The following is a 27851-nucleotide window of genomic DNA, read 5'->3' as shown; positions in this document are numbered from 1 at the left end:
CACTGGGGTATCTGGGGGCGCTCACGTGTGTGCCGTCACTAGGCACGCTTATTAAGCACCTACTGTGTGCTGGGCAGGCTCGGAGCCTCTGAGAGAACAGCCGGGTCCGGAGCGGGTGGCCCGTGGGGGCCCGGGGAAGCACGGGGAGCGGCGCGGAGAGGCCCGGTTCCCCTCCTCCCTGGGCCCCCACGCCTCCCGCCTCCCCGGGCTTTCTAGGACCACGAGGGGACGGAGACCGGGTCTGGCCGCAGGGGGCGACCGCAGGGCCCTCGGGAGCCTGGGTGGGGGCCGACCGTTGGGATGCCCCTCCCCGTCCCCGGCCTCACCCCCGGCTTGGGGGTACCTTGAACATAACAGGAAATTTGAAACAACAGGAAACCGAGGCCGGCCGGCGGGCGGCTCCACCCTGCCCCGGGCGAGCCACCCCGGGCCTCAGTCTGCCCCAGGGGACCGCCATGAACGGCACGGGGCCCCCGGCGGCGGCCCCCGAGTCCTGCCAGCAGCTGGCGGCCAGCGGGCACAGCCGCCTCATCGTGCTGCACTACAACCACTCGGGCCGGCTGGCGGGGCGCGCCGGGCCCGACGAGGGGAGCCTGGGGGTGCTGCGCGGCGTCTTCGTGGCCGCCAGCTGCCTGGTGGTGCTGGAGAACCTGCTGGTGCTGGTGGCCATCGCGACCCGCATGCGCTCGCGGCGCTGGGTGTACTACTGCCTGGTCAACATCACGCTGAGCGACCTGCTCACCGGCGTGGCCTACCTGGCCAACGTGCTGCTGTCGGGCGCGCGCACCTTCCACCTGGCGCCCGCCCAGTGGTTCCTGCGCGAGGGCCTGCTCTTCATGGCGCTGGCCGCCTCCACCTTCAGCCTGCTCTTCACCGCCGGCGAGCGCTTCGCCACCATGGTGCGGCCGGTGGCCGAGAGCGGGGCGAGCAAGCGCGGCCGGGTGTACGGCTTCATCGGGCTGTGCTGGCTGCTGGCGGCGCTGCTGGGCCTGCTGCCGCTGCTCGGCTGGAACTGCGTGTGCGCCTTCCCGCGCTGCTCCAGCCTGCTGCCGCTCTACTCCAAGGCCTACATCCTCTTCTGCGTGGGGGTCTTCGCCTGCATCCTGGCCGCCATCATGGCGCTCTACGGGGCCATCTTCCGCGTGGTGCGCGCCAACGGCCAGAAGGCCCCCCGGGCCCCCGCCCGCCGCAAGGCCCGCCGGCTGCTCAAGACGGTGCTCATGATCCTGCTGGCCTTCGTCGTGTGCTGGGGCCCGCTCTTCGGCCTGCTGCTGGCCGACGTGTTCAGCTCCACGGACTGGGCGCAGGAGTACCTGCGCGGCATGGACTGGATCCTGGCGCTGGCCGTGCTCAACTCGGCCGTGAACCCCCTCATCTACTCCTTCCGCAGCCGCGAGGTGTGCCAGGCCGTGCTGGGCTTCCTCTGCTGCGGGTGTCTGCGGCTGGGGCTGCGGGGGCCCCGGGACTGCCTGGCCCAGGTCACCGAGGCCCAGTCCTCCACCACGGACAGCTCGCTGAGGCCGAGGGACAGCTTTCGGGGCTCCCGGTCGCTCAGCTTCCGGATGCGAGAGCCCCTGACCAGCATCTCCAGCGTGCGGAGCGTCTGAGCCACTGCGGGGGCCGACCCGGCTGTCCTGTCCCCCCTCGCCCCCCGCCGTGCAGGCCTCGGGCCGCGGGAGCCGGGAGCGCGCGGGGAGCGTGGGGCTCTGAGGGAGAGGCGGGGAGCCGGCGGCGAGCTGGGCGTGTGTCCCGCGGCCCCAGGGTCCTCCTCACAGCGCCTGGGCCCGCCGGTGCCAAGCAGGTGTCCCGCGGTCTCCCTGGAGGCGGCGGTTGCTCACTGGAACGGGGAGGGGCCTGGAGTGGGGGTGAGCGGGCTTGCTGTGTAGACCCCCAGCTCCTGCACGATGCTGGGGACCCCCAGCTCCTCCCTGAATTCCGGCGGGGGGGGCCGCCAGGCTGCGAGGGGCGGGCGGCGGTGGGGGTTGACACCCTGGCAACACGGAAGTTAACGACAGTTTGTCCCAGCGTCGCTCTTATTCACCTGTGAGCACCGGGGCGACGGGGCCGCGGGTCGCTGGCGGCGGCGGGCACGTGCGCCCCGGCCGGGGAGGGCGGCGGGTCTGTGTGGACGGGGGCGCGGGGTGAGGGGCAGCGGCAGAGCGAGGGTGCGCGTGTGTGCACACGGGGGTGAGGGCCGGAGGGGCTGCCTGCTGGCCCCCGCCCCCTCGCTCACTTCCCCTTTCCCTACCCCATCTCTCGTCTTGGCCGCCTCGCGGCCTCTTCCCCGCCTCGGGCCTCTGTGCCCCTCGGGGTCCCGCCTGGGGGCCAGCGGGGCGCAGCTGCCTCGGCCTCCCGGCTACAGGGAATCCGGCCCGCTCCCCTCCCGGCCCCTCTAGCACCAAGTGCCTTGCCCTCGCCTCCTGTAAAATGGGCCAATGAGGGACGGACCCGCACCCCGGGGCCGTGGGCGCACAGCCTGCGCTCACCGCGGCACGTGGTGTCCAACGCGTCTGACGAAACTCCTGGCGACCGTGGGAACCTGCCACCTGTTTTGGGAGCCCCGGCGGCGGTGGCGCACTTGACATGTGGCCGGTGAGATCCTAGAAGTGAACTTGGAGTTGGTTTGCGTTGAAACCGTCCTCCGTGGCCCTTGTGGCACCCGTGCTGGACGGCCCAGGGGTGACGCGCCCTCCACGCGTGCCCACGTCCAGCTGGGAGAAAGTCCTCTCCCTCCTTCCAGGCATGACAGTGCCGGCCGGGCTTCCTGCCACCGTCTCGCCAAGTTCTGAGGCTGCAGGGTGGGGGGGCAGCACCCTGGCCGCCGCTTGGGCACGGGACAGCTGTGTGCACGACCAGGGGCGCCGCCGCGACGGGAAGCCGCGCTGCCCGGTCCTGTGGCCGCTGGCCATGCGCGGCTGCTTACAATTAATGAAAATGAAATGAAATCTTAAAAGTCGCCCTCCCGGTGCCTTGGTGTGCTGCCGGGCTGCGTCGGGGGCAGCTTCGCAGGAATCCGCTCTCTGCTCTCTGGTGGTTCTGGAGGCCGCACATCCGTGGAGCCGACAGGGGCAGAGCCTGACCCCGCGCTCTCCTGGATTCCGGCAGGGGCGCCCCTCGGCCTGTGCGAGTGTCCCGCTCTCTGCTCTCCGGGGTCTCCGGGCCCAAGCCACCCCTTTCTAGAAGGATGCCAGGCCCACCCTAAACACCTCGTTTTCAGCTCGATCACCTCTGTAAAGACCCTGCCTCCAAATCTTGTCCCATCTGGGGACTTCGACATGTGACCTTTGGGGGACGCGATTGAGCTTGCACCATAGTGGCCTCTTCTCTGCCTCTGGCCCGTGCCCACGCCCAGTCCTCACCTGCCTTCTCTCTGCCCATCATTCAGGTCTCGGCTCTGGCACCACCTCCTCCAGGGCGTCTCCCCTGATTTCTTCTCCTCCCTTCAGTTTCCCCTCGTGTCCTGCCGCCTGCGTGTCCCACATGGATGGCAGCTGTGACCACTTCTGGATGCTCATGCGTCTCTTGCCTGGGCCGTGAGCTCCATGAGGGAGGGGGCTGGGGCAGTGTCCGGGTCACTACAGTGACTGGAGCTCTGGGAGGAGTGGACGCAACAGCGTGCCTTCCTCGGAGCCTCCGGAACCTTTTTCTAACCACCCACCCGCCGCCAGCCCTCCTCCCTGACAGCAGCGCAGCTGTCCCAGCAACCCTGACTTAGGCGCTTGGATGGGGGAGCGTCTGGAACCCGCCACCCTTGCAGCTGTGCCGCACACCACGGGCTTCCTCGTCTGTAAAAGCAGGGTATGGACAGCCCGGCCCCCGGCGTGTGGACGGGGGGGGGGGGGGGGGGGGGGGGGCCAGAGCCTCCCGAACCACATGCATACGTTCTTAAGTGAATAACAACAGCAACAAAACCTTATATGGTCCTCGGTGCCTGGCCCTGCTATCCCCACCTTTCTATTAACGTATCGATTCCTCAGAAATCCTCTGGGAGGAAGGTCCCACCGTTAACTCCCTTTTACAGACGGGGACATTGAGGACCAGAGAGGTCAGGTCCCGCAGCTGGGAAGGGGCAGAGCCGGGCTTCCTGGGCTCAGGGGCATGCAGGTGGCTGCTTGGCCCCCGCCGGGTGGGGCTCAGCTGAATCTCTCCACTCTCCAGACGGAAACCCTGGCTCAGGGGAGGAGGCGGCTCGGGCAGCTCTGGGGTCCTCACCTTGTTACCTGAGCCAAGTTCTGGCCGCGCTCTCGGGCTGTCTCTGGGTGAGCGTGTGTGACTCTCGTGCGTTCACAGCCCGACCTGGAAGAACGGGGACAGACGGAGGAATTGGGGATGAAGAGCACCAGGGCCAGGATGAGCTCTGGTCCTCTCCCCTGCCCTGCTAGGCCAGCCCTGATCCTCAGGCCCGGCGGCTCCCTGGCAGCGGCGGCGGACAGGACCTGGCGGGGTGGGGGTGGGGGCACTGGGGGCTCGCTTCTCATGCATCTCACTCATTCATTCACTGAACCACCGAGTGTCGGGCTCTCTTCTGGGCACAGGGCTTGCACCCCTAAGCAACCCGCTGCCAGCCCCCGTAGAGGTCCTGCTCTGTGGGGGAGACAGACCACCACACGGTATCTCAGGACGATGTTACCCCTGGAGGGGGAAGGGGGAGCAGATGCAGCAGAGCTGGGTGCGTTCTCTCCCTACCCACAGGCCCTGAGCACTGAATGTGGGCCTGGCTCTTTCTGAGCCGGTTCACGGGGATCATTCTATTGGATTCTTACCCCTGGGGGGTGGGGAAAGGGTGTTGGATTATTACCATCATATCGGGCAGCTGAGAAAACTGAGGCTCCCAGAGGTGAAGCAGTCTGCCCAAGGTCACCCAGCCAGGAAGGGGAGGCGCTGGGACTTGAATCCAAAATGCTGTGAGTCTGCGCCACCTCGCACCTGGGACAGAAGGGAGGCGGCCCTATGGGAGCCTGGACGTCAGCTCGGGGGGCGGGGGGGTAGCTTTCCTGCTCTGCACCCCTGGCCTCAGCCTTCCCATCTGTAGGAGTGGGTATGACCCCTGGCTGGGACACAGTGCCTTCTTAGGGTCGCCACATTCTAAAATACAACCTTGGGACACCCAGTTAAATTTGCATTTTTGATGAACAACGAAAAATAAAAAATTGTTTCAAACTATGAGTATGCCCCAAATACGAATAAGCCTTAAGTATATATTTATTCCGCATCACCACCCCCTTCACGAACTCCAGGCTCCAGACTACAAGTCCCACAACCCATTGCGCCATCCCTTTAAGAAACTTCTATCATTTCTTTATTATTCTTTCATTCATTCAAAAATGGTATAACCCACCCACCGTGCGCCAAGCCTCGCACTAGGTTCTGGGGATACATCAACGCACGAAGCAGGCAGAAGTCTTTTCCCTCGCGGAGTTTAACATCTACGACCCTTGGCAGTTTTAAGTGATTTTTTTTCAGACTCCGTCCACGAAGACTACAACTCCCATGAGACCTTGTGCCCGCGTAGGAGGACTACAATTCCCAGGAGATTGCGCGCCGCTGCAATCTCGCTGCCCCCCCGCTTCCCCCGCCTTCTCGGCTCTCATCCCAACTTCCTTCCGGGTCGCAAGGTCACGTCCTGCCCCCGCCTCTCGCCTCCCCGCCTCCTCCCGCCACACAGATAGCGTTTGAGAAAGTTCCGCTGCAATTAGTTGCTTTCGAGTCTCCGTATGTTTCTGACTCGCGTGTCAGGTGACGCCTCATCAGCAGGCCTAGCCGAACAGTCCATCACAGCGTCCCGTATTGCGATGTAACGGAGCCGGCCTACCACTCCCAGGAGGCTCCGCGCGCGCGCCAGGAGGACTACAACTCCCCGGAGGCTGCGCGGCGAGCGGGGCGGCCCGCGGCGGTGCCCGCAGGACCCCGGAGCGGGCGCGGGCTGCCCGGCGCGGCGCCCGCAGGACCCCGGCGGCTACCCATGCCGAGGTGAGTCCGCGGGAGCCGCCGCCGCCGCCGTCCCGTCCCCGCCGCCGCCCCGCGCGGCCCCGCCGCCGGCCAGGATGCTGGAGGAAGCGGGCGAGGTGCTGGAGAACATGCTGAAGGCGTCGTGCCTGCCGCTCGGCTTCATCGTCTTCCTGCCCGCCGTGCTGCTGCTCGTGGCGCCGCCGCTGCCCGCCGCCGACGCGGCGCACGAGTTCACCGTGTACCGCATGCAGCAGTACGACCTGCAGGGCCAGCCCTACGGTGCGTCGCCCGGCCCCGGCCCCCGAGCCCCGAGCCCGGCCGGCCCGGAACCCGCGGCCGCCCGCTCCCCTCCGCCCGCTTCCCGGCGCGTCCCCGGCCGCCCCCGCGGTGCCCATCCTCCCCGGGCCGCGCCCCCCGCCCCCGCGCCCAGAGCCCCCCCCCCCAGGGGCAGTTCCAGCCGGTCCTGACCTCGGGGGCGCCCCGGAGCCGGGGTCCTGCTCCCCTCGGGGCTCAGGAGCTCTGAGCACGGGCCCCGCGGCTTCAGTCCCGGTGCCGGGGGCTCCTGGGGTCCCTTGCCCGGGAGCGTGGTCCCTCCCTCTGGTGCACACCCCTGCGCGGGGCTCGGCCTCCCCGCCCCACTCGCGCCCTCCGTCCAGGAGTCCTGGATGTCTCTGACCCCGCTCAGTGCCCTCCCTGACCTGCTGGGCCTGCACCCCGCTCAGCTCTCGCTCCCCCGTCCTGCTCCTTCTCCTCCCGGGGTCCTGACCCCAGCCCCAAGCCTAGATTCCCTCGTCTCTGCCTCATTACAGCTGTCTCTGGCCTTCCAGAACCTTCCAGGCTCTGGTTTTTCTCTCAGCTCGCTGCCTTAGGTCCCTACGGGTCAAAGTCTGTCCTCTCCAGAGCGGGGCTCCCTCCGCAGTCCTGGTTCTTCTCGGCTCTGAGCCCACCTGCTCGTGGACCGGCCCCTCCTGTCTGAACACCTCAGGCCCAGCCTGACCCCATGGATCCCCAGCCCTGGGGGGGGGGCGGGGGGCGGTCCCAGCCTCCATGGAGTCCTGTCCAGACTCCCCTTCGCATCCCTTCTCATCCCAGAGTTAGGCGGATGCTGTTTAGTGGTTGTCAACCCGGGGTCGTTGGGTGATGACTTCATGGTTGTCACAGGTACAGAGGTCCTGGCATCGAGTAGGGGGTGGGCGGGGGTGCCAGGCAGCCCCGCACAGAGTAGCACTGGCCCTGCATGTCCACGGTGCCAGGGGGCACACCCGGGGCAGGTGGGCTGAGCGATGCTCTTCAACCCAAGGCCCCAGGCTCTGGGTGGGGGGTGCAGGGAGGGAGGACCGGGAGCCCCCAGGCCGTGGCACGTTCTCTGTGGCGTGCTTCACACTCTGCTGGGGAGGGGTCCTTACCCACACGGTCTGGGCCGGTCTGGGACGAGGGTGTGTGCCGTGTGCCAGGATGGGAGCCGCAGCCACAGGTGGCCCCTGCGCCCCCGAGACGGCTCGAGACGGGGCTCGGGCAAGGCAGGAAGGGAATTTCGAGGGTTTGTCCATGTACCGAACCGAGCCCCAGCCCAGAGCTTCTGTTGGTTTCCTGGTGGAATCTGACTCCCGGAGGCCTGGGGCCCCGAATGTGAGATAAGCTGCTTCTCCAGATCCGAGTGGGTTTCTGTGCTGCCTTTTCCACTCCCCTCCCTTCCCAGAGCGCATCGCCCCGAAGGCCTGGGTTCCCCCCAGTCTGGGTCTCCATGCCCCGCCCCCCCGTCTCTGCCGCTCCCAGCAAGAAGCCCAGATGCTCTGTGCCTCACGCCGGGCGTCCGGGAAGACCTTGGGCTCCGGGGGTGAGCTCGGGGGCCTGGGGGGGGCGCCGCCTGCCCCAGCCAAGTGCTGCTTGTGTGCGGCAGGAGGAGGCGGAGGCCCGGCTCCAGGTGCCCGCATGAGGCCCCCCTGTGCGGCTCACTCGCCTCCTGGCCCCCGTGCCAGGCCCAGCAGGCCACGTTCAGCGGCGGGGAAGCTGGAGGGCGCGCAGTGCTGGTGGGGGGACGTCTGCGCGGTGCTGGGAGGTGCGGCCCCTGGCGGAGGGACCCTGGAGGGACCCCGGGTCCTTGAGAGCTGCCCTGCTGGCTCACCGCCCATGGCGCCCTCCCCAGTGTCTCAAGCACCCCCTCCGAGCCCGCAGGCTCCCCGCCTCCTGCGGCAACCCTTGCTCTGGGTTTCTCTTCTTTCCTAACTTCCTGTTCGCTCCTCTTGAGAAACGCGGGCTGGCTGCTGGGAAGGAAAGGCGTGTGCTCTTGCTGTCAGGGTGATCCACCAGGTACAAGGCCGCGGGGTGTGACCTCACCCCCCTGCCAGGCAGACTCTGGCCCTCCCGAGGGCACGGCTGGCCTCCACCGCGCTCGCTCCCCGCATGCCCTGGGCTGACCCGAGCCCCTAGGAGGTGGGGGCGTCGGCACCCCAGCGTCCGTGCCATCTCCTCCACCCAGTGTTGTGGATAAAGTTTACTGGCGCGCAGCCACTCCCTCTGGTTGGCGTGCCTGCCTGGGACGGAGCTGAGCAGTTGAGACAGAACTGGTGCGGCCAGCAGGGCGAGAGGGGTGACCTTTTGGCCCCCGACAGAGCCATTGGCGAGCCCTGCTCAGGTCTGGGTCTGTTTCCAGAAGCCGTGACTTCTGTCCAGGTGTCCTGCGCCCACCTTCGTGGCACCTGCCAGGCCTGACCTCTTCCTGCCTAGACTGAGGGGTGAGGGCAGCCGCGCCAGCTCAGCAAAGAGGGGGCCTTTGCCCTTGGGACCCTCAGGGCCTGGGGGAGCTGGTGGGGGGCCCGCGTCCACCCAGCTCTGCTCTCCGCCTCCCTTTCTCTGGCTTCCTCCCTCTGAGTCCTGCCCTGCAGGGGCTCCAGGCCAGAAGACGCACACAGTAGGTTCCACGGGTGGCCCTGTGTCTCCACACGCAGCTGAATCTGAGGGCCTCTGGGAGGCTGAGCACAGGACAGGTGGGGCAGGGGGAGGGGCCTCCCCGGCCCTGGAGAGCTTCAAGGACGCGCTGAAGGTCCTGCTGCCCTCTCCCCGCTTGGCTGTCCGGGGGCTCCCACAGCAGGGCCTGAACCAGAGAAAAGGCCCCTGGAGGGTTGGGGTGGAGGCGGGGGGCACCCCCTCCAGGCCTGGGCACGTGGCCCACCCTTGCTCCGTGGTCACAGGCCCCCGCTCCCGAGATGGTCTTCCCCGTCGCAGCTGGGACGCCGTCCGCCTCCCTGACCAGCCCCACGGAGCGCTCCCCTGGAAGCAAGCCCTCTCCCACCTGCCTGCTTTCCCAGACCACGTCCCTGGGGGCTGGGCTGGCCCCGTGGCCTGGTGGCGGTCCCCCTGCGCCTGGACGGCCGTCGTGTCCCCCTGCGACCTTGACCTCCAGGACAGAGGGAAGCCGGCCCACGTCTGTGTGTCCTCTTCTGAGTCACGGTCGCTGTGTCCCAAACTAGAAGCCCCGGGGGCCACGTCCAGTCCCGACACACAACGTGGTTTGCTTATTTAGCGCATCCTGGGTTGGCCTGCGGCTTTTGAAAGGTTCTGGAATCGTCGCTTACCTTTGCCGTTTGGGTGATTTGGTGTAAAAGTTGGGATTTCTGGCAGCATCCCCGTCGAGTGCCGCGACCGTGGGAGCTGCCTGAGTCCGTTCCCGCAGCGCACGGGGCACAGACGGGGGGGGGGGGGGTCTGCACGTGCTGAGGGCCTGTGCGAAGTCCCAGGATGTCCGCGCTCCTCCACGTTCCTGCGTTTGACGTCCGCGTGGCTTCTTGTGGCGGGTTTTCTCCGGCAGTGCTCTCCGGGCATCAGTGCACGGGTGCTCTGTCTGGGGGAGACCCCCCCCCGCCCGCCCCGGCCTTAGAAAAGCTGTGTGCGCGCCCTGGTTCTGAGCCACTCCTTCTCCTTGGGGAGGGGGCAGGTTCAGTTTCCTGGAAACTCCGGCTCTAGCGCTCTCCCTGATTTTCTGGAGCTTTTTTCAGCTCTCAGAAGAGGTGGGAGGTGGCCCTTGGGTTTAGAGCAGGGGCTCCTCCCGCCCTCCCCCCCCCCCCCCCGGCGATCCTGTCCCGGGAGACACTGGGCCACGTCTGGGACGTCTGTGGTTGTCACGGTGGGAGACCGTCCAGCTCCTGGCGGCACGGAGCGGGTGGGGGCCGGGAACGCCACTCAGTCCCCCCACGGCGCCCGGGGTGGGGATTGTGACTCCGCGGGTTGGAGCGGGCACTGCGTCCATGATGCCCGTGGCCCAGTGACAGGACCCTGAGGGCTCCCGAGTCGGTGGTCTCCAGGTGGGGGGTCCCGGCGCCCGACTGAGGGACGCCCTCCCTGCCCCCTGCAGGCACCCGGAACGCAGTGCTCAACACAGAGGCCCGCACCATCGATGCTGACGTGCTGAGCCGGCGCTGCGTGCTCATGCGGCTACTGGACTTCTCCTACGAGCAGTACCAGAAGGCCTTGCGGCAGTCGGCCGGCGCCGTGGTCATCATCCTGCCGCGGGCCATGGCCGCCGTGCCCCAGGATGTCATCCGGGTGAGTGTCCAGCCTCCTTCTTCCGCACAGACCCGGGTCCAGGAGCTTCCACAGAAGAAAGAGCACTGGGTTTGGAGTCAGCTAGGTGACCTGGGGCACGTTGCTTCACGCCCGTGTGCCCTCTGCCCTTCAGAAGGCGGGATGTTTGCTTCATTGTCGCCTCCTCCCTCCCCGAGGGACTCTGGGCCGTGTCTGGGCTCAGCTGTGCTCAGGAGGACTGGGGAGCTCCTGGCCGCCAGCAGGGGGGGCTGGGGATGCTGCTTAGAGTGACCTGCCCCACGTACTCAGTGTGGAGAGGGGGCTCTGCTTGGATGAACCAGCTTGGTAGGATCCCGTGAGACCCCTCGGATGAAGATGCATCTGCAGACGGGGAGCAGGTGGGGGGGTGGTGGAGGCGAGTGCTCGGTGCCGGGCACCTGGTACCCGTGGGTGGGTGCCTGCCATCAGCCTAGGGTGCCAGCATCTGTCGCCCACTCGCAGCTGAGGGCGTGATGGCCAGTGGGGCTGGGACCAGTCCCCGGTGACCCCAGACCTGACCGGCTCCCTCGCCCGTTCTCCCAACCTGCTTTCCCCCCGATGGGTACCCCTGGGGGCCCCGTGGGCATTGCCACCCTCACCCATTCCTCCGTCCTCATCCTGTTGTACCCTGGCCCCCGCCCCATCCTTTTTTCTGGCGTGAGTCTAGCCTTGTTAGCCAGCCCCAGAGTTGGCGTGCCTGCGTTCCCGGGACAGCCTCTGGGCCCCCACCCCACCCTGGAAGCCCCCTCAGTGTGTGTTTCTTTGCAGCAATTCATGGAGACCGAGCCCGAGATGCTGGCCATGGAGACCGTCGTCCCCGTGTACTTCGCCGTGGAGGACGAGGCCCTGCTCTCCATCTATGAGCAGACGCAGGCCGCGTCCGCCGCCCAGGGCTCTGCCTCTGCTGCCGAAGGTAGGCTCGTGGGGTCCTTCCCGTTGAGGCTGTGGCCTCACCCAGCCCTTTCCAGGGCCCTGTCTCACACCTGCTGTGCTGCAGCCTCGGGGCTGGAGGCCAGGACTCTGCATTTTGCAGCCCCCACCCCACCGCTGACTCCTGTGAAAACAGAAGCTCGAGAGCTGCTAATTTGGAGGGAGGGATTTCCCAGGTGCCTCTGGATGGTTTAAGGAAAACGGGGGCGTCTGTTCACCTGCTGACGACACTCTCAGTGTCAGCATCGCGCTTGGGCCCATCGGGGCAGGGCAGCGGCGTCGTTGGGGCAGGAGGACACGTTTCTTCTGCACCGTGGGCCAGGGACAGGCCAGGGACGTCCCGTCCATGAGCTTGGGGCAGGGCCGGGGGCTGTGGAGAGTGAGCTAGCTAAAGTAGTCGAAGGAACGCCACAGAACGGACCCGCCTGGCCTTCCGTTCTCCCCCGTGGAAGTGGCGGGTGTAACGGGAAGCCGGCGCTTGGAGCTGGCACGGGGGCGCGTGTCACCCCTGCCGGGCAGTGGGGTCAGCAGCCCGCTCTGGACCCAGGCTCTTTCCTGCGCCGTCACCACATCATGCTGGAGCTCACGGGGCGCTTCTGCATACGGCTTGGCTTAGCCCGGACCCCTGCCTTCTGGGGCCTTGGAGCCACGGGGATGCCGGCCTGGGTCCAGGAGTCCCCAGGGCTTGGGCTGACCCTGCCCTACCCGTTCTCAGTGCTGCTCCACACCGCCACTGCCAACGGCTTCCAGATGGTCACCAGCGGGGTCCAGAGCAAGGCCGTGAGCGACTGGCTCATCACCAGTGTGGAGGTGAGTGCCCGGCCCTGTGTGCCACACTGAGACTCGGGACAGGGGGCACTCGGGCTCCCTGAGCTCCCCCCACCCACTCCCCCCTGGAGGGACCTTCTGATAGGGAAATCGAGTCAGATCTCCCACTTTCTGTCACCATCCCTGGCCGCACATGGAGCCTCCTCATCCTGCCTCAGGGCCTTTGCACTGGCTGTCCTTGCCTCACAGAGAGCTCTCTCTCCCACAGTGGGTGCTCCTCTTCATCATATAATAGTCCTTCTAGTGCTGCATTCCTAGAAGTCCTCAGAACTTTTTGGGGCCACACACCCCCTGTTTTCAGAGCTTAGCTGAAATGGGAGGGCGTCAAGCTCTGGACGTGGAAGTAGCCGATTAAAACAACAAGCCAAACGCGAGAGAGTTCAGCCTGTCATCACCTACGGTGGTGGTGAAGGCAGGGGTCTGGGCCAGAGGAGACCCCGGCTCTGCTGCCCTCCTCCCCCTGGTCGAGGGTCAGCCCCCCCCCACCCCGGCAGACGTGTGGGGCTTGGACAAAAGGCCCCAGCACTTGTGTGGACACGGGGCCGGGAGTGTCTTCTCTGGTGTCGTGTCCCCCGCCCCAGTGAAGAGTTCGCCCTGAGACCCTCACAGAGGCCCCGGCCAGGGGCTAAGTGCTTGGTGGCAGCCCAGCCAGCCAGCAGCGCCTGGTGTGCCCCAAATTAGTGCGGGGGGTGCCCTCCAGGCAAGGCCTTGGACGCATCCGGTTTCGGGCCTGAAAAGCCACAGATTGGTTTTACCAGGAGCTGCAGCCCCGCGCTGCCACACCAGACCCGTCCGGGCTGCACTTTCTCTTGAGCAATCGTCCCACCTGACTCATTTAGGAGCCGCGTGTCCTCGGGTCCTTTCCCATCATCCTGAGTGTCAGAGGCACTGAGACCGTGTTTGTTGCGCCTCCTGTGAGGTCCCCAGAGCCAGGCAGGAGCCCAGTGCCCAGTGGGCACCTAGCGAGCACTCGTCCCTGAGCCTGCTGGTCCCCCCAGGTCCCCATGGCTTCCACCAGACGGGGCAGGGCTACTGGCCAGCCCGTGGTGTCGGCCCTTGGGCACGGGTGGGACTCGGGTGGAGCGACACTCCAGAACTGAGTGAGTCCACCCGTCCGGAGCCCCGCTGTTAGGGAGCAGCAAGCGAGATGCATTTCCTTCCTTGAGGAACTCACTTAGGGTTGGGGAGAGGCATGAGGGCAGCAAACAGGCAGGTGGACACAGCGGGGAGGGGCTCTGGGTGGAGGACGCAGGGCAGGGGGTGCTGGGTGGCCCAGCAGGGTGGCCAATGGGACTGGACGGGCCAGCGACGTGGTCAGCGGGGCCGGATGGGCCGGCGGGGTAGCCAGCGGGACTGGACGGGCCGGTGACGTCAGCAGGGCTGGACGGGCCGATTCAGGATGTGGGGAGGCCCCTGCCTTGTCTGAGTGATCAGGGAGGTTACAGATCAAGGAGTTTCCTTAAAACTGTGGAGGATCGTGGCCGTTTGGGCAGAGAAAGCTCCCAGGAGCCAGAGCCTTCGTCAGGCTCCCGAAGGTCGGGCTGAGCAGCTGCTGGTCGGGTTTGCTGTGGGTGAGGAGCAGCTGGGGTCGGGGGGTCCCTCCCAGCACCAGGAGGTCTGTTTCAGCCTGGCTGCCCTGGCCTTTGCTCCCAGAATCCTCCACCCTGCCTCGAGCCCTCTGCCACCCGTTGTCTGTGTGGACACGGGGTGCCCCCTCCCCCCGCTCTCCCGACCCTGTGGTGCCAGCATTGGCCTGTCGGTCGGGGAAGGAGGCCTGGGCCTCTAGGGTCGGCAGCATGCCCACGGTCTCGGGCCAGGAGTCCCACCCGGGCTGTGGCCCTGGGTCTCGGGTGGCTTGCCGTGGGCGGCCGCCAGGAGAGCTTCACTCCGACACGGCGGAGAGCTTCACTCCGACACGGCCGAGGCCTTCCCGGGGCTCGCCCTCTGCTCGGGAGAATCAGGAAGACGGGCCCGGCCGTGAGCTGGCAGGGGCCCCGCGCCGTGCCGTCTGACCCCGGTGCACCTCGGGACTGGCACTCGGACGGCAGGAGTGGACGCTGAGGCATTTGCTGACGGAGGGCCGTTCTCGTCTGTCACCCATGTGACTTCAGCGAGGGCCAGTTCACGTGGCCAAGGTGGCAGCCCGGGTGTGGGCGCCGGGACCTGGCCCGTGGCCGCGGTCGGTACCGGCTGCTTGTCCTCGTCAGCAGAGCTCTCCCGCCGGCCCGCCAGGGCTGGGGGCTCCGCCGTCGAGGATGGGCTGGGTCTCGGGGTGGGGGGGTCGGCGCGCCGTGGCCCCCTTGACTTTCTTCTGTAAATAAAGTTTTATTGGCACGTGGCCACAGGCTCTCATTCACATGTTGTCTGTGACGAGGCGGCCGAGCCGGAAATGCTGCCCCGCCGCGTGGGGGAGGCCGGGGCTGTTTCTGGCCGCTGGGGTCCAGCCAGTGTGCGCTTCACAGACCGTCTCTCTGCAGGGGCGGCTGACGGGGCTGGGTGGAGAAGACCTCCCGACCATTGTCATTGTGGCCCACTACGATGCCTTCGGAGTAGCCCCCGTATGTATGCGTGCTCTTTGGGGGAGGGGCACGGGCACCCCCCACCCCCGCTCTGCTCCGGGCTAGCTCGGGGCGGGGGTCAGAGCAGCAGCACCCACCCTCTCAGGGCCCAGGAGGACCTTAGGGGGTGGGTGTCGTCACGAAGCAGAAATGGGCTAACCTGAGGCGGGTCTTGTGGCCTAGCCCCCACGGCTGACAGGTGCCCGGGCCAGGGATCAGGATTAGGTCTGTGTCAGGGTCCCCAGGTGCAGGGGTGGGGCGGGGACACCAGGGTCCTCTCCCGGGTGACCCACAGGACATGCTCAGTTCCCCCAACACGAGCCGTGAGTATGCACACAGGTGTGGTCTCGGGGCCTAGGAGAGACCCGCGCCCAGCTTCTCCGCGGGGGTCGGTCTCGTGGGGCCCTCTGCCCGGCTCGGCCGGGACCCCAGGCTCAGGAGGGCAGCAGGTGCTCAGCACGAACCCCTTGTCTGCACAGATGGTTCAGGGACCCAAGTCCTCCACCCACGAGGGAGGCAGGAGCCCAGAGTCCAGTTCAGACGCCGAGGAGGGCCAGGAGTGTTTGCTGGGCCCCAGGCCTCCCCAGGGCCGTGCTCTCAGAGCCCCTGGCACAGTGAAGTCAGGGCTCACGCCAGTACGTGAACAGTGCCCGTGTCTTCATCAGGCATGTTTTGCTTTGAAAGACGAATCAGCTGAACCAGAGAGGTGGCCAGTGGCAGCCTGGTTGGAGGTCCTGTGCGACCGATGGCGGGCAGCTGTTCCAGGCCCCACCCGGCCTAGCAGGCAGGGCCTCAGTGGTCACCTCGGAGTGCCCGGCCTGCTCATCAGTCTGCCCCTTCAGCTAACCAGGAGCCTCTTGGGATCCTCCTAATCTCCAACCCCTGCTGTGGAGCTTTTATCCATTTTTATTTATTTTTAAGATGGAATTGACATAACATTTGAGTTGTTTTCCTAGAGCGTGTATTTTAGTGCGTTGTAGGACATCCACAGAGTTGTGCCACCGTGGTCATCTACTTCCAGAACATTCCATCTCAGAAGCCGTGTCCCTGTCAGCAGTCACCTCCCTGAGCCCCCTCCCCGTCTGTGGACAAGCTTGTCCTGGACGTGTCACACATGTGGACTCACTGCGTGGCCTCCTGTGTCCGGTTCCCTCCCTGAGCATCGTGGGGCCATCTCTCTCTGAATTGTTTTATTTTTTAAAAAAGTTTCTTGAAAGATTTTATTTTATTTATTCATGAGAGACAGAGAGAGAGAGAGGCAGAGGGAGAAGCAGGCTCCCTGCAGAGAGCCCCACCTGGGACTCGATCCCGGGTCTCCAGGATCACACCCTGGGCCGAAGGTGGCGCTAAACCGCTGGGCCACCTGGGCTGCCCTCTCCCTGAATTCTAAATGTCAATACATGACATGTCAGTGTGTGGATTGTGACCGTGGGAGGGTCCCAAGCCCCATCATAGAATTCAGTTTTTTTTTTTACTTCCCAAGATCCCATCATGCTATCGGGGATGTCGCTTTATTTTTTTTTCTTTTTATTTTTTTTTTAATTTTCATTTATTTATGATAGGCACAGAGAGAGAGAGAGAGAGAGGCAGAGACACAGGCAGAGGGAGAAGCAGGCTCCACGCAGCGGGAGCCCGACATGGGACTCGATCCCAGGTCTCCAGGATCACGCCCTGGGTCAAAGGCAGGCGCTAAACCGCTGCGCCACCCAGGGATCCCGGGATGTCGCTTTAGATGATAGGATCCAGAGGAGTTGGGGGCTTTCACAGCCGGAGGGAACCTGTGCCGACCCCACTCCCAGCAGCATGGGCGGGCAGCGATCCTGGGGACCATACCAAGGCGGCCGCCCAGGGCTCTGGGCTCTGCATTCTGCACGGAGGCTCCCGCGGGCACGGGGCAGAGTGTTGGGGAGCAAGGAGAGTGTGCTGGGCTCCGTGTCCCGGGGGCTCGGCCCTGCAAACCCGGAGCGCCATCATTCTGGGGTTAGAGCAGAGCGGTGTCCGCAGGCAGGTGGGGGCTGTTAGCAGCCGCAGGCCCCGCGGTAGGGGCAGCGAGGTCCACTGTGGGACCTGGGGCTGATCGCTGGCCTTGTCTCCCTCCTGCCCACAGTGGTTGTCGCACGGTGCGGACTCGAACGGGAGCGGCATCTCCGTGCTGCTGGAGCTCGCCCGCCTCTTCTCCAGGCTCTACACCTACAAGCGCACCCACGCTGCGTACGCGACAGCCGGGCGGGAGGGGCTGCTGGGAGGGTGGAGCCGCTGGGTACAGGGGCTCATGCACCCCAGGAATGACCGCGTCTGAATCGAGGGCCCCCTGTGTACCAGGCCTGTACCCCCTGTGTACCAGGGTGTGGGTGTACCAGCTGAGCCCCACCCAGATCCTGCACCCCAGGGCCCGGCATCCTTTCTTTTTTTTTTTTTTTTTATTTTTTTTTATTTTTTTTCCGGCATCCTTTCTGGGGATGTCTGCTGTCATCACAGCTGGGGGTGTCCTGGAGCCAGGGATGCTGCTCAGCCCCCCACAGCGCCCTGGACACCCCCAGGGAGTCTGCTTTGCCAGGACAGGGAGACCCTGCTCGGAAGGCTGCTCAGGGTTCAGTACTTATGGGGAGACCACCTCCTTGTCGGGGTCCTGGTCACTCACCTGCAGCACTCATACCCCACTTCCCCCACACCAGGTACAACCTTCTCTTCTTTGCCTCTGGAGGAGGTAAGTTCAACTACCAGGGCACCAAGCGCTGGCTGGAAGACAACTTGGACCACACAGGTGAGTGGCCCTGTGTGACCTGGGGCTGGGGCCGCGGCCCTTCCTGCCCCTCCCAACCAGCTCGGCCGCCCCGCAGATTCCAGCCTGCTCCAGGACAACGTGGCCTTCGTCCTGTGCCTGGACACCGTGGGCCGGGGGGACAGCCTGCACCTGCATGTGTCCAAGCCACCCCGCGAGGGGACACTGCAGCACGCCTTCCTGCGGGAGCTGGAGGCGGTAGGTGCTCTCCTGACCCGGGGCCAGGGAGTGGGGCCCCTCAGGGCAAGGGAGGTTCGGGCAGGGACCTGGGATCCTCCCAGCTGTCAAGACCCCCTGTGGATATCCGTGGACGGAAATGGCCAGGACCAAGGGCAGGAGCACCACCCTGATGGCGCCACTGCTCGCAGGTGGCCGCCCACCAGTTCCCGGAGGTGCGGTTCTCCATGGTGCACAAGAAGATCAACCTGGCGGAGGACATCCTGGCCTGGGAGCACGAACGCTTCGCCATCCGCCGGCTGCCTGCTTTCACCCTGTCCCACCTGGAGAGCCATCGCGACGGCCAGCGCAGCAGCATCATGGATGTGAGGTGGGCACAGCCGCGGCCCCGGGGCCTCCCCTCCACCCACAGCTGCCCTGTGCAAGCCTTCGGGCCCGGGCGTAGACGCAGACGCCGGGGGGAGTGGACCTCAGGTGCGGGTGATGGCGACTCGAGGAATGGGACGGAGGAGGGTGGCCAGCCTGAACCTGGTGAGGGGGGAGCTGGGGTCGGATTACAGAGACCCCCCTACGTGAGGGTTGAGTGAGTGGCTTGGGGGCCCTTGGCCTCCCGGTGTGAGGTCCAGACCCCACATGTGCCCCCCCAGATGCGGGGCACCTCGGTCTGCCCTGTGGCTCAGATGCCGCCGCTCCTCCCCCGGGGCCTTTGCACGGCTGTGCGGAGGCCTGGACAGTGGTGTCCTGTCTCGTACCTCCTCAGGGAGCCTTCCCTACCTTCCTTCCTCACATTATCTCTCGTCAAGACCCTGGGCACCTCTGGTTTCTGCCACTATAGGACTTTGCTTCCCGTCTGTGTCTCCCAGTGGTGGGTCAGCCCTGCATGGGGCCGGGGTTTTATGAGCAGGTGCGGGCAGAGGTGTTGACCGTTCCTGGGACATCAGGGAAGCTTCCTGGAGGAGGTGGTGCCAGAGCCAAGGGGTATGAGCCAGGAGAAGGGTGTTCTAGGGCCTAGGGAGCTGGAGCAAGGAGTGCACTCCCTCCGCCCTCCCGGGAGGCCCGGCACCACACAGCCGCCCAGTCAGCAGTCGTCGGCGCTGGTTTGCACTGCGCTCCTTTCACGGGTCTGTGTCACTGGCAGTACTTGGGGTCCCTTGGCCTGCAGTCCCCCGGTCTTTGCCCCTGGGGCCGGATCGTCCCCCTGTGCGTGTGCACGTCTCCCCTTCCTGTGGGGGCGTCAGACGAAGGGCTGTGCTCCTCCAGCGCGACCTCACCTGTACCCGCCTCTTCCGTGGAGGCCCTGCCTCCAAACCAGGCCCGTTCCCAGGTTCCAGGCGGGAGCGACCGTGGGGAGCGCCATTCACCCACTGGGCACCACCTTGGCTCCACCACGCCCACGTCCCTGGCGATGAGTGGGCCCAGAGCTGTGCAGCCCTTCCGGCAGGCGCTGGGCAGGCGCCCGCCCTGAGGCCCTGAGGCCGCTGTGGCTTTGCTGGTTTTCATTATTGTGGGAAATACGCTTGGGCTTTTTCGGGTGATTTAAACGGACGCCCGTTCCAGACACCTGAGTATGTTTTCTTCAACTCCTGCCCTAAGGTCCCGGGTTGACTCTAAAACTCTGACCCGCAACACCAGGCTCATCGCGGAGGCCCTGACCCGGGTCATCTACAACCTGACCGAGAAGGTGAGGCCCCCGCCACGCCCGCTGGCCCCCGGCACCCCCCGCCCGCGGGTCAGACTCAGGGTGCGTCCCTCCTCTCTCCGCAGGGAACCCCCCCGGACATGCCGGTCTTCACGGAGCAGATGGTAACGGCGGGGGCAGAGGGGCGGGGGGGGGGCACTGGCGGGGGGTGTCCCCTGACCATAGCCGCGCCCCCGCAGCAGATCCAGCAGGAGCAGCTGGACTCAGTGATGGACTGGCTCACCAACCAGCCGCGGGCCGCCCAGCTGGTGGACAAGGACGGCACGCTGCTCAGCACGCTGGAGCACTACCTGAGCCGCTACCTGAAGGAGGTGAAGCAGCACCACATCAAGGCCGACAAACGGTGAGCCGCCTCGCCTGCACCCGTCGCCCGTGGCTCGCCGCTGAGCGGGCTCGTCTGGAGCCTCCCACCCTGGGTGCGAGGTTGAGCACGTAAAGCAGTGGACCAGAAATAAAACAATCGATAGAAAGTACAGGGATTCTGTTAAACGTGAATTTCACATAAATGGGTTTTTTTTTTTTTTTTTTTTTTTGGTGTAAGTATATCTCACAGGACGTTTGGGACATACTTATACCAGAAGCCATTTCTTTTTTGTCTGAAAATCGCACATAACCGATGTTCTATGTTTTATTGTGCAGCCCTATTCCCCCACCCGCCTTCTGGTTCTTTCGTGCTCTGGGTGTCAGGCGGCTTGTGCCCGGGGTCCCCCACCTGCCCTCAGGATGCTCCTCCCCACCATGGGCCACCTGGGTTTTGTCTTTTTTCCATTCCGTGCTTCAGGGCTCCCCACTTGGCCTTGCGAGGAAGGGCACCTGCCACTGTCCCCCGGTAGGAGATGCCCCCACACCGCATGGTGCCCCTCGCTGGCTCTCGGCCTTTGCCCACTCACGGTGTGTGCAAGAGTCCGGGCTCTTGGACAGAAGAGGTAACTGAGGCCCAGAGTGGACCCAAGGCTGTGGAGCCAGGGCTTCCGGTTCCCAGACCATGATCGCCTTCCCTCTGTGCTCTCCGGGCCTCCGGTTCCCAGACCATGATCGCCTTCCCTCTGTGCTCTCCAGACCGAGAGACTCTCCACAGAGTCACCCTACTTTGTTTTTATTTAAAGATCGTATTTATCGGGGCCCCTGGGGGCTCTGTCGTGAGGCGTCTATCCGCGGCTCAGGTCATGGTCCCATGTCAGGCTCCCTGCTCAGTGGGGAATCTGCTTCTCCCTCTGCCCCCCCCCCCCGACCTTGTGCTCACACAGTCTCACTTTCTCAGTAAGTACATAAAATCCTATTTGAGAGCGAGAGAGAGCTCGGTGCAGTGGGGGAGGGGAGGGCGACTCTCAGGCCGACTCCAGCTGGGCTCAGCGCAGGGCTGTCTCACCACCGAGATCATGACCTGAGCCAAAACCAAGAGTCAGACACCCAACCGACAGCCACAGGTGCTGCTCCCTCGTTCTTTTTTTTTATTTTTTAGATTTTTACTTATTCATGAGAGAGAAAGAGGCAGAGACACAGGCAGAGGGAGAAGCAGGCTCCATGCAGGGAGCCCGATGTGGGACTCGATCCCAAGTTTCCAGGATCACGCCCTGGGCTGAAGGCGGCCCTAAACCACTGAGCCACCCGAGCGCCCCCCCCCTTTGTTTTTCAAGAATATGATTGACACCCAGAAAAGCAGCAGAGACCCCAGAATAGAGGCTAGTCCTTCCCCAGGAGGGTCATTGGCAGCCTCGTGCTCGCACGCCCTCCCCCTCCTGGGCTGGCGGGGCCTCCGGGTGGGCTGGTGTGCGGGGGCCGTGGGAGGCGGCCGGGCTGTGGGTGAAAGCGCTCTCTCCCCAGGGACCCCGAGTTTGTCTTCTATGACCAGCTGAAGCAGGTGATGAACGCCTACAGGTGAGCCACCCTGGACCGGCAGCCATGGCGCCCCTGGGTCACGGCCCGGGGCGCATGGTCCCGTGTCATCTGGGGACATCTGGGGGTGGTGAGGTGAGGCGGGCTGGTGGCCACGCCGTGCCCTGACCCTGCCTACCGCCCTCAGGGTCAAGCCTGCCATCTTCGACCTGCTTCTGGCCGTGTGCATCGGCGCCTACCTCGGGATGGCCTATACGGCAGTCCAGGTGAGCAGGGGGGAGGGAGGTGCGGGTGGGAGGCCAGGCCCCCCTGTGGGAGGGGCGACCTGGCCAGGTGAGCCCTCGGCCCCCACGCTCGCTGCCTGGGAGCGGTGGCCCCACAGCGGGCCCGGCCTTCCTCGGGGTGGCTTTGCCCGCGGCCTCACTCGAGCCCTCCCGCTGCCTGCAGCACTTCGACCTCCTGTACAAAACAGTTCAGAGACTGCTCGTGAAGGCCAAGACGCAGTGAGGGGGCCCCTCGCCCACGCCGCGAGCCCCTGCCTGCCGCCACTCCCCACTCCTCCACGCAGGAGGGCAGGGCTCCGCCCCCGGCTCAGAGGCCGAAACCCTGAATTACAGAGCTTTTCTGTGTTGCTCTTGAGGACTTGGGGGATTCTTTCTCTGTTTTGTCCTTTGAACTCCCTCGGAGGAGCGTTTGGTGGAGGTCCCCAGGGGCCAGGCCACAGACTTGGGGACGCGTCTGCAGAGGAGCCCCCAGCCCCAGAGGTGGCCCCGCAGCCCTCAGGGCTCGCCCGCTGTGGACAACAGAGGAGACGTGCCCAGCACCGCCTCAGCGTCCCTCCTCTGGCCCACGACCGACCGACCGACCGACCGACAGACCGATGAACTGCAGCCCAAGGGGCAAGGGGCCTCCTTTGCCAGCCCTGGGTCCTCCCACCACACCGGCCAGACCACTCTCGGGTGACTCAGATGCTCCCCCTCTGGTCTGAAGAAGGGCAGCACTGGCCTCTAGGTCCCCAGGTCCCGACCCCTCCCTGTGTCCCCCACCCTGGCCCGGGCTGCAGGGAGCTGCCTCAGGGTGGGGCCTTGGAATGCGTCTCCCTTGAGCCCCCGTGGACACTGGTGCCCTGAAGACCCGGCGGCCTCCCGGCCCAGCTCCCTGTGCCATTGACCTTCATGTGTGTTTCTTACCGTCTGCCCCCACCCACGTGCCCCGGGGAGCTTGGGCCTGCCCCCCAGGAACCTGGGTGCCTTCGGAGCCCCAGGGGCAGGAGGCAGCCGTGGAGGAGAGAGGAGGTCCCTACTCCGCCCCCACCCCTTCCCTGACCTCAGGCTCTCTGGGCCTCGGTTTCCTCATCTGTAGAAAGGAGGTGTGTGCTGGGGCAGCTGGTGACCCCGTGTCCTAGGAGGGTGTCCAGGCTGGGGGTCCAGGGAGAGCATTTGCTGGAGAGGACGTGGCCGCGGCCCCCATGGGGCTGCCCTCCCAGGGACCTGGGACGTGGGGAGGACGGGCCAGGCCCGAACCCCAAAGATGAGGCTCTTGTAGGGGAGGGGGTGCGGAGGACGCGTCTAGCGCTGCTGAGATTGATCTCAGGGAGACCCAGGCGTACAGATTCATTAGCAATATAATCAATTAGGTGTTCTGTGCTAAGGGCAGGGTCGTCATGAGGGAGAGGGCTCTGGGTGCCCGCCTCAGCTTCCAGGGAGGCCTTAATAAGGTGTGGGGGACCCCAGCTCCTTCCGTGTGCCCCCAGCCAGCCCCCCTCAGAAGCCAGCTCGCCACTTGCTGCGGGGACGGGGATGGGCTCCTGGGGGCCGCGTCTCTAACTCCGCCTCGGGCCTCCTGCCTTCCGACCCCCACCCCCCTCCGCAGGGCTGCGGTTCCAGCCTCCCAGGGCGGGGCAGGCATGGGGGCCACAGGCTCTCCTGTCCCCCTCACCCCCCCCCCCCCCCGCAGCCAGTCTTCCCCCAGAGACTGTTTACCGAAGCCCAGCCAGCCCGGCCACCTGTGGGGGCCAGGACGCGGGCACCGGCGTTGGCCCAGGCGCCGAGTGGGTGTCCTCTTCCCGGGGGCAGGATGTCAGGACTGCCGACTGTTCAGGGCTCAGGCTGGTTGTGGGACGCACTTGGACGATCAGAAAATAAAGCCATATTGAATGATGAGCGTCGCGTGTCCTGTCGGGGGGCGCTGGGGCTCAGGATTTGAGCGTACCCACTCCTCGGGGGGCTGGCCTTCGTGCCCCCGCCGTGCCCCGTGGTCTCGCCCTCTTGCTCCCCAGCTGCCAGGTGGGGTGCAAGCCAGCTCCTCATCGGGGAGGGGGGGACCGTGGGGCGTGCGTTTCCCGGGGCAGATGCGCCACACGCTGGGCGCCTTCAGGCAGCTCCGAGGCCAGGAGTCCAAGGGTCAGGGCGTGGGCGGCCGGTGGCCATGGGGTTCCTCCCCGGGCTCTCGCGGCTCATAGACGTCGGGCTCCAGCCTCTGCATCCCTGTTCCCGTGACATGACGGGTTCTCTCTGCATCTCCTGCTGTTTGAGGACCCCATGTGGGGTGGGGGGCCCCCCTGTCCCCTGCGTGCCCTACAATGTCATCTTGACCCATCACATCTGCATGGACCCTCCATCCAGATCGGGTCACATGCTGAGGTCCCGGGGGATGTGGATTTGAGGGGGGGCACATTCCACCCAGGATGGGGGTGCAGCAGGTGGATCCAGGGAGCCCGGTCTGGGGCGTGGCCCTCCGTCCACCCAGCTCCGCCCGTCTGCGAACAGCGGCCGTGTGCCCTGCTCTGTGACGTTCAGTGAGAACAAAGGGAAGGTCTGTCCTCAGGAGCTTGTGTTCTGGGTACAGTGTGGGGGGGTGACCGCACGTGGTCTCGGGGTGCCTGCGGTTTGGAAAGATCGTCCACCTGCTGGGGTGCTCACAGGCGCCCCCAGTGGCCGCTGCCGGGAGGAGAGGGTGGGAGGGGTCCGGGTGGAGGGATGGGCTGGACCCAGAGCTGGGGCCTAGAGAGGTGCGTGGGCTGGGCCTGCAGCGGCCACAGCTCGGGTGTCCCAGGGTCGCAGCCACCTCTTCTCAGGCCGGCCCCTTCCATGCTGCCCTCTCACCCCCAGGGCTAGAAGGCAGCCCCTGCCCCGACCAGGTGAGAACTCCCCATGTTTCAGGGGGTGGGTGGGGACTCCAGCCTGACAGCTCGGATTAACATGCAGAAGCTTCCTTTTTACGCAGAAAGTTCTGTAGCCTGAAACCAGGAAAACGAGCCACCAGGAGCCACAGCTGGGGTCTTTCATCCCGTGTCTCAGCGCCCGTGGGCGTTTGCGGCCGCTCGTCTTGAGGATAGGGTTTGGGTGTAAGTCTTGGTACGGTTGAGCCTTACCGTACGGGTGCATGTAGGTGCATGTGTTCTCCCCCCCCGGGGGAAACCCTCGTGGATCTTTCGACTTCCCAGAGCCCACTGCTGCCCAGAAGCCAGGGCGGTGACACGAGAGTCGACGGGCCGTGTTACCACGTTCTGTGTATTTCGTGCCGTGTTCCTGAAGTAAAGCGAGAGAACCAGTTGCTAAAATTACAGTCGGAGACAGAAAATAGATCACAGGGCTGCCCTGTAAAAGGTCTGCGTGCAAGTGGGCCCCGCGGTTCAAACCTGCGTTCGAGGGTCGGCTGCCTTTCTCTCTAAATGGCTTTTTTTTTTTTTTAAAAGATTTTATTTATTTATTCACGAGATACACAGAGAGAGAGACAGAGACACAGAGGGAGAAGCAGGCTCCCTGCGGGGAGCCCGATAGGGGATTCAATCCCGGGACCCCGGGGTCACGCCCTGAGCTGAAGGCAGGCACTAGACCGCTGAGCCGCCCGGGGATTCCCTCTAAACAGCTCTTTGGGGCGCCCGGGTGGCCCAGTGGTTGAGCATCTGCCTTTGGCTCAGGGCATGATCCTGGAGTCCCGGGATCGAGTCCCGCATCAGGCTCCCCATGGAGAGCCTGCTTCTTCCTCTGCCTGTGTCTCTGCGTCTCTCATGCATAAATAAATAAAACCTTAAAAAAAAAAACAAAAAAAACAGCTCTTTGCTGGTGTGGCAGGCAAGCCGCAAGCAGCTGGTGTGTGAAGTGTGCAGCGTCCTGTGCACACCTGTGAGGCCAACCCTGCACCGGGGTGGGGAATGGGGCAAGGGTGGGCACCGGGTGCCGGGCTGGGCCTGGGGACACATGGTGGGGGGGTCCACTGTCCCGGCCATCCTGGGGCTCATTTTCAGCAGGGGAAGACAGGGAATGACAACAGATGGAGAATGGACCGTGAGACTCCCTAAAGGGGGCTTTTGAGTGAAATTGGGATGAGGATTCAGCTGTGTGGAAGTTAGGGATGGTGGTGCAGGCATTGAGCACGGCGCGTGCAAAGGCCCCGGGGCAGGATTGTGCCTAGTGTGAGGAGCGGGCGAGCCGTGGGGGGAGCAGGAGAAGGGGCCCCTGGGGAATGGGCAGGACGTCTGCATCTGACTCTCAACGTGATGGGGAACCAAGGACAGGGTGTGGCCTGACGTGGCATTTGGAAAGGTCACTAGCTCCTGGAGGTCAGTTAGGAAGATGGTTTGGCTCCGTGTGCTTCCCGGGCGCCGGTGAGCTTCATCTTTAGTGTCCTTAGCCCTGGGCAGCGGCAGCAGACATCTGGGCGAAGGCCAGAGGCCCTGGAGCCTGGACCCCCAGGGTTGTGCTTGGACCTCCGCCCAGGGGTCTGTGCTTCGGGGCAACAAAGCACGAGTGAGTCTCCTTCCAATCCACCTTCTCCTCTCCCCGGAGACATTTGTTCCCTGTCTCTATCCTTTGTTCTTTTTTTTTTTTTTTTCAGTAGGTTCCAACATGGGGCTTGAACCCATGACCCTGAGATCAAGACCTGAGCTGAGATCAAGACTCAGAGGCCTAACCAACTGAGCTCCTCAAACGCCCCTTTTTTTATTCTTTAAAATACATTTTTAGCGGCACCTGACTCGGTGGCTGAGCATCTGCCTTCCACGCAGGCCGTGACCCCGGGGTCCTGGGATCAAGTCCTGCCTCAAGCTCCCTGTGCGGAGCCTGCTTCTCCCTCTGCCTGTGTCTGTCTGTCTCTCTCTCTCTGTGTCTCTCATGAATAAATAAGTAAAATCTTTAAAAAAGAAATGGGGGATCCCTGGGTGGCACAGTGGTTTAGCGCCTGCCTTTGGCCCAGGGCGCGATCCTGGAGATCTGGGATCGAATCCCGCATCGGGCTCCCGGTGCATGGAGCCTGCTTCTCCCTCTGCCTGTGTCTCTGCCTCTCTCTCTCTCTCTCTCTCTGTGTGTGACTATCATAAATAAAAAAATTTAAAAAAAATGGGGTGCCTGGCTGGCTCAGTCGGAGGAGCTCAGTCTTAATCTCGGGGTTGTGGGTTTGAGTCCCATGTCGGGTGTAGAGATGACTTAAAATACATTTAAAAAATAAAAGCATTTTTACACACATCCCTAGGAAGATGCGGACGGCGTTCAGGACTTTTGTGTCTGGCATGAGCGTCTTCCGTAGACAGCATCGTGCTGTCCTTGTCCCGCGTCAGCTTCCTTTCACAGTCCTTGCCCGTGCACGCGCCCTTCCGCCCCCCATCCTGGAGCGTGCTCTGCCGACGGCACACGGCTCTGCCCAACTTCCAGCATCGCACACCCCGGCCCCAGGGGGAGCGCGTTTACCCGGAGGTCAGCACGCCGGCGGCCCCTGGCCTGGCCCAGCCCGCTGCCTGTGCTTGTAAATAAAGTTTTATTGGCACAAGCCCCCCCACCTGGTTATGTATCACCTGCCAGGACAGAGCAGTAGGGACCCTGTGCCCTCCCAAGCCCACGCAGCTCCGTCCAGGAACAGCCCGCGAGCCCCCGCCAACGTCTGGTTTTCCTCTCACCAGGGAGGAACTGGCCACCGCCAGCGACAGAGTGGACCCTGGTCGTTGGGCAAGAAGGCACAGCCCTGGCCTCTGAGAGACGCTCTGGAGTTTGGCCACCCCAAGAGGGTGGTGGGGGCGCTAGAGGACACGTGGCCCCCAGGGGGCTGCAGAAATGTGTTCCCCGGTGGCCCTCGGTCCACGCCGGGCACCTGCCCAGGACCAGTGTCCTCAGGGAGGCCGGGAGAGAGGCTCGCAGCCCCGGGCGGGTCTCCAGGGACGGACGGGGTCTCCGCCCGGCGCTTCAACAAACATTTGCTTTCTGTGTCCTAACTTTTTACTGGGACATGATTTCGGGAATATGGACAGCAAGCACCCGCTAAACCCTTCGCGCGCTCTGGGGACGCGCACGTTGCGCACCTGCTTCGTTCCCTTCTCCGTCTCCCTGCCTGTCCCTGCCCCCTTCACCCCTAAACCCGTCCGAGTGCGTTTCCTAAAATGCTTGGCGCCGCCGGCCCCCCTCACAGAACACTCCCCGGCTCCAGAAGCGGACGCCGATTCGTGGCAAGTTACAGACCAGAGTTGGATGTAGGAAGGAATGTTCCAGGTCACGCCTGCAGCCCCCTGGGGTCCTGTCTCTTGAGCCTCCTTGACCCTGGA

General features: G+C 64.7%; 2 protein-coding genes across 3 annotated transcripts; both read left to right on the top strand.

The window, feature by feature from the left end:
* The first annotated feature begins 397 nt into the window (after positions 1-397).
* On the top strand, positions 398-1750 carry S1PR4 (sphingosine-1-phosphate receptor 4). The gene has a single exon (XM_025456887.3). The coding sequence runs from the start codon at positions 456-458 to the stop codon at positions 1605-1607; it is 1152 nt and encodes a 383-aa protein (XP_025312672.1). The 5' UTR covers positions 398-455; the 3' UTR covers positions 1608-1750.
* A 4173-nt stretch (positions 1751-5923) lies between these two features.
* NCLN (nicalin) lies at positions 5924-23481 on the top strand. 2 transcript variants are annotated; one of them, XM_025456886.3, is made up of 15 exons: positions 5924-6228; positions 10301-10491; positions 11278-11422; positions 12155-12249; positions 14745-14825; positions 16933-17036; positions 17501-17589; positions 17666-17805; positions 17976-18154; positions 19378-19465; positions 19549-19587; positions 19666-19826; positions 21308-21361; positions 21507-21585; positions 21767-23481. In XM_025456886.3, exons 1-15 carry the CDS (start codon positions 6045-6047, stop codon positions 21824-21826), a joined length of 1689 nt encoding a protein of 562 aa, XP_025312671.1. In that variant the 5' UTR covers positions 5924-6044; the 3' UTR covers positions 21827-23481. The 2 variants fall into 2 exon arrangements, with proteins under 2 accessions (XP_025312671.1, XP_025312670.1); XM_025456885.3 differs by having other exon boundaries at positions 19663-19826.
* The last annotated feature ends 4370 nt before the right edge of the window (positions 23482-27851 follow it).

The sequence above is a fragment of the Canis lupus genome, chromosome 20, assembly GCF_003254725.2.
Source record: "Canis lupus dingo isolate Sandy chromosome 20, ASM325472v2, whole genome shotgun sequence".
Classification (NCBI taxonomy): domain Eukaryota; kingdom Metazoa; phylum Chordata; class Mammalia; order Carnivora; family Canidae; genus Canis; species Canis lupus.
The sequence above is the reverse complement of the archived record's forward strand: the minus strand, read 5'-3'. Positions and strand labels throughout refer to the sequence as shown.

What these genes read in the sequence shown, in the direction of transcription:
- S1PR4 (XM_025456887.3), top strand. Translation starts at nt 456, where the DNA reads ATGAACGGCACGGGGCCCCCGGCGGCGGCCCCCGAGTCCTGCCAGCAG.
- NCLN (XM_025456885.3), top strand. Translation starts at nt 6,045, where the DNA reads ATGCTGGAGGAAGCGGGCGAGGTGCTGGAGAACATGCTGAAGGCGTCG. An exon ending in CCTGCAGGGCCAGCCCTACG is followed by an intron (nt 6,229 to 10,300) that starts GTGCGTCGCCCG and finishes TGCCCCCTGCAG; the next exon opens with GCACCCGGAACGCAGTGCTC. An exon ending in CAGGTGATGAACGCCTACAG is followed by an intron (nt 21,362 to 21,506) that starts GTGAGCCACCCT and finishes TACCGCCCTCAG; the next exon opens with GGTCAAGCCTGCCATCTTCG.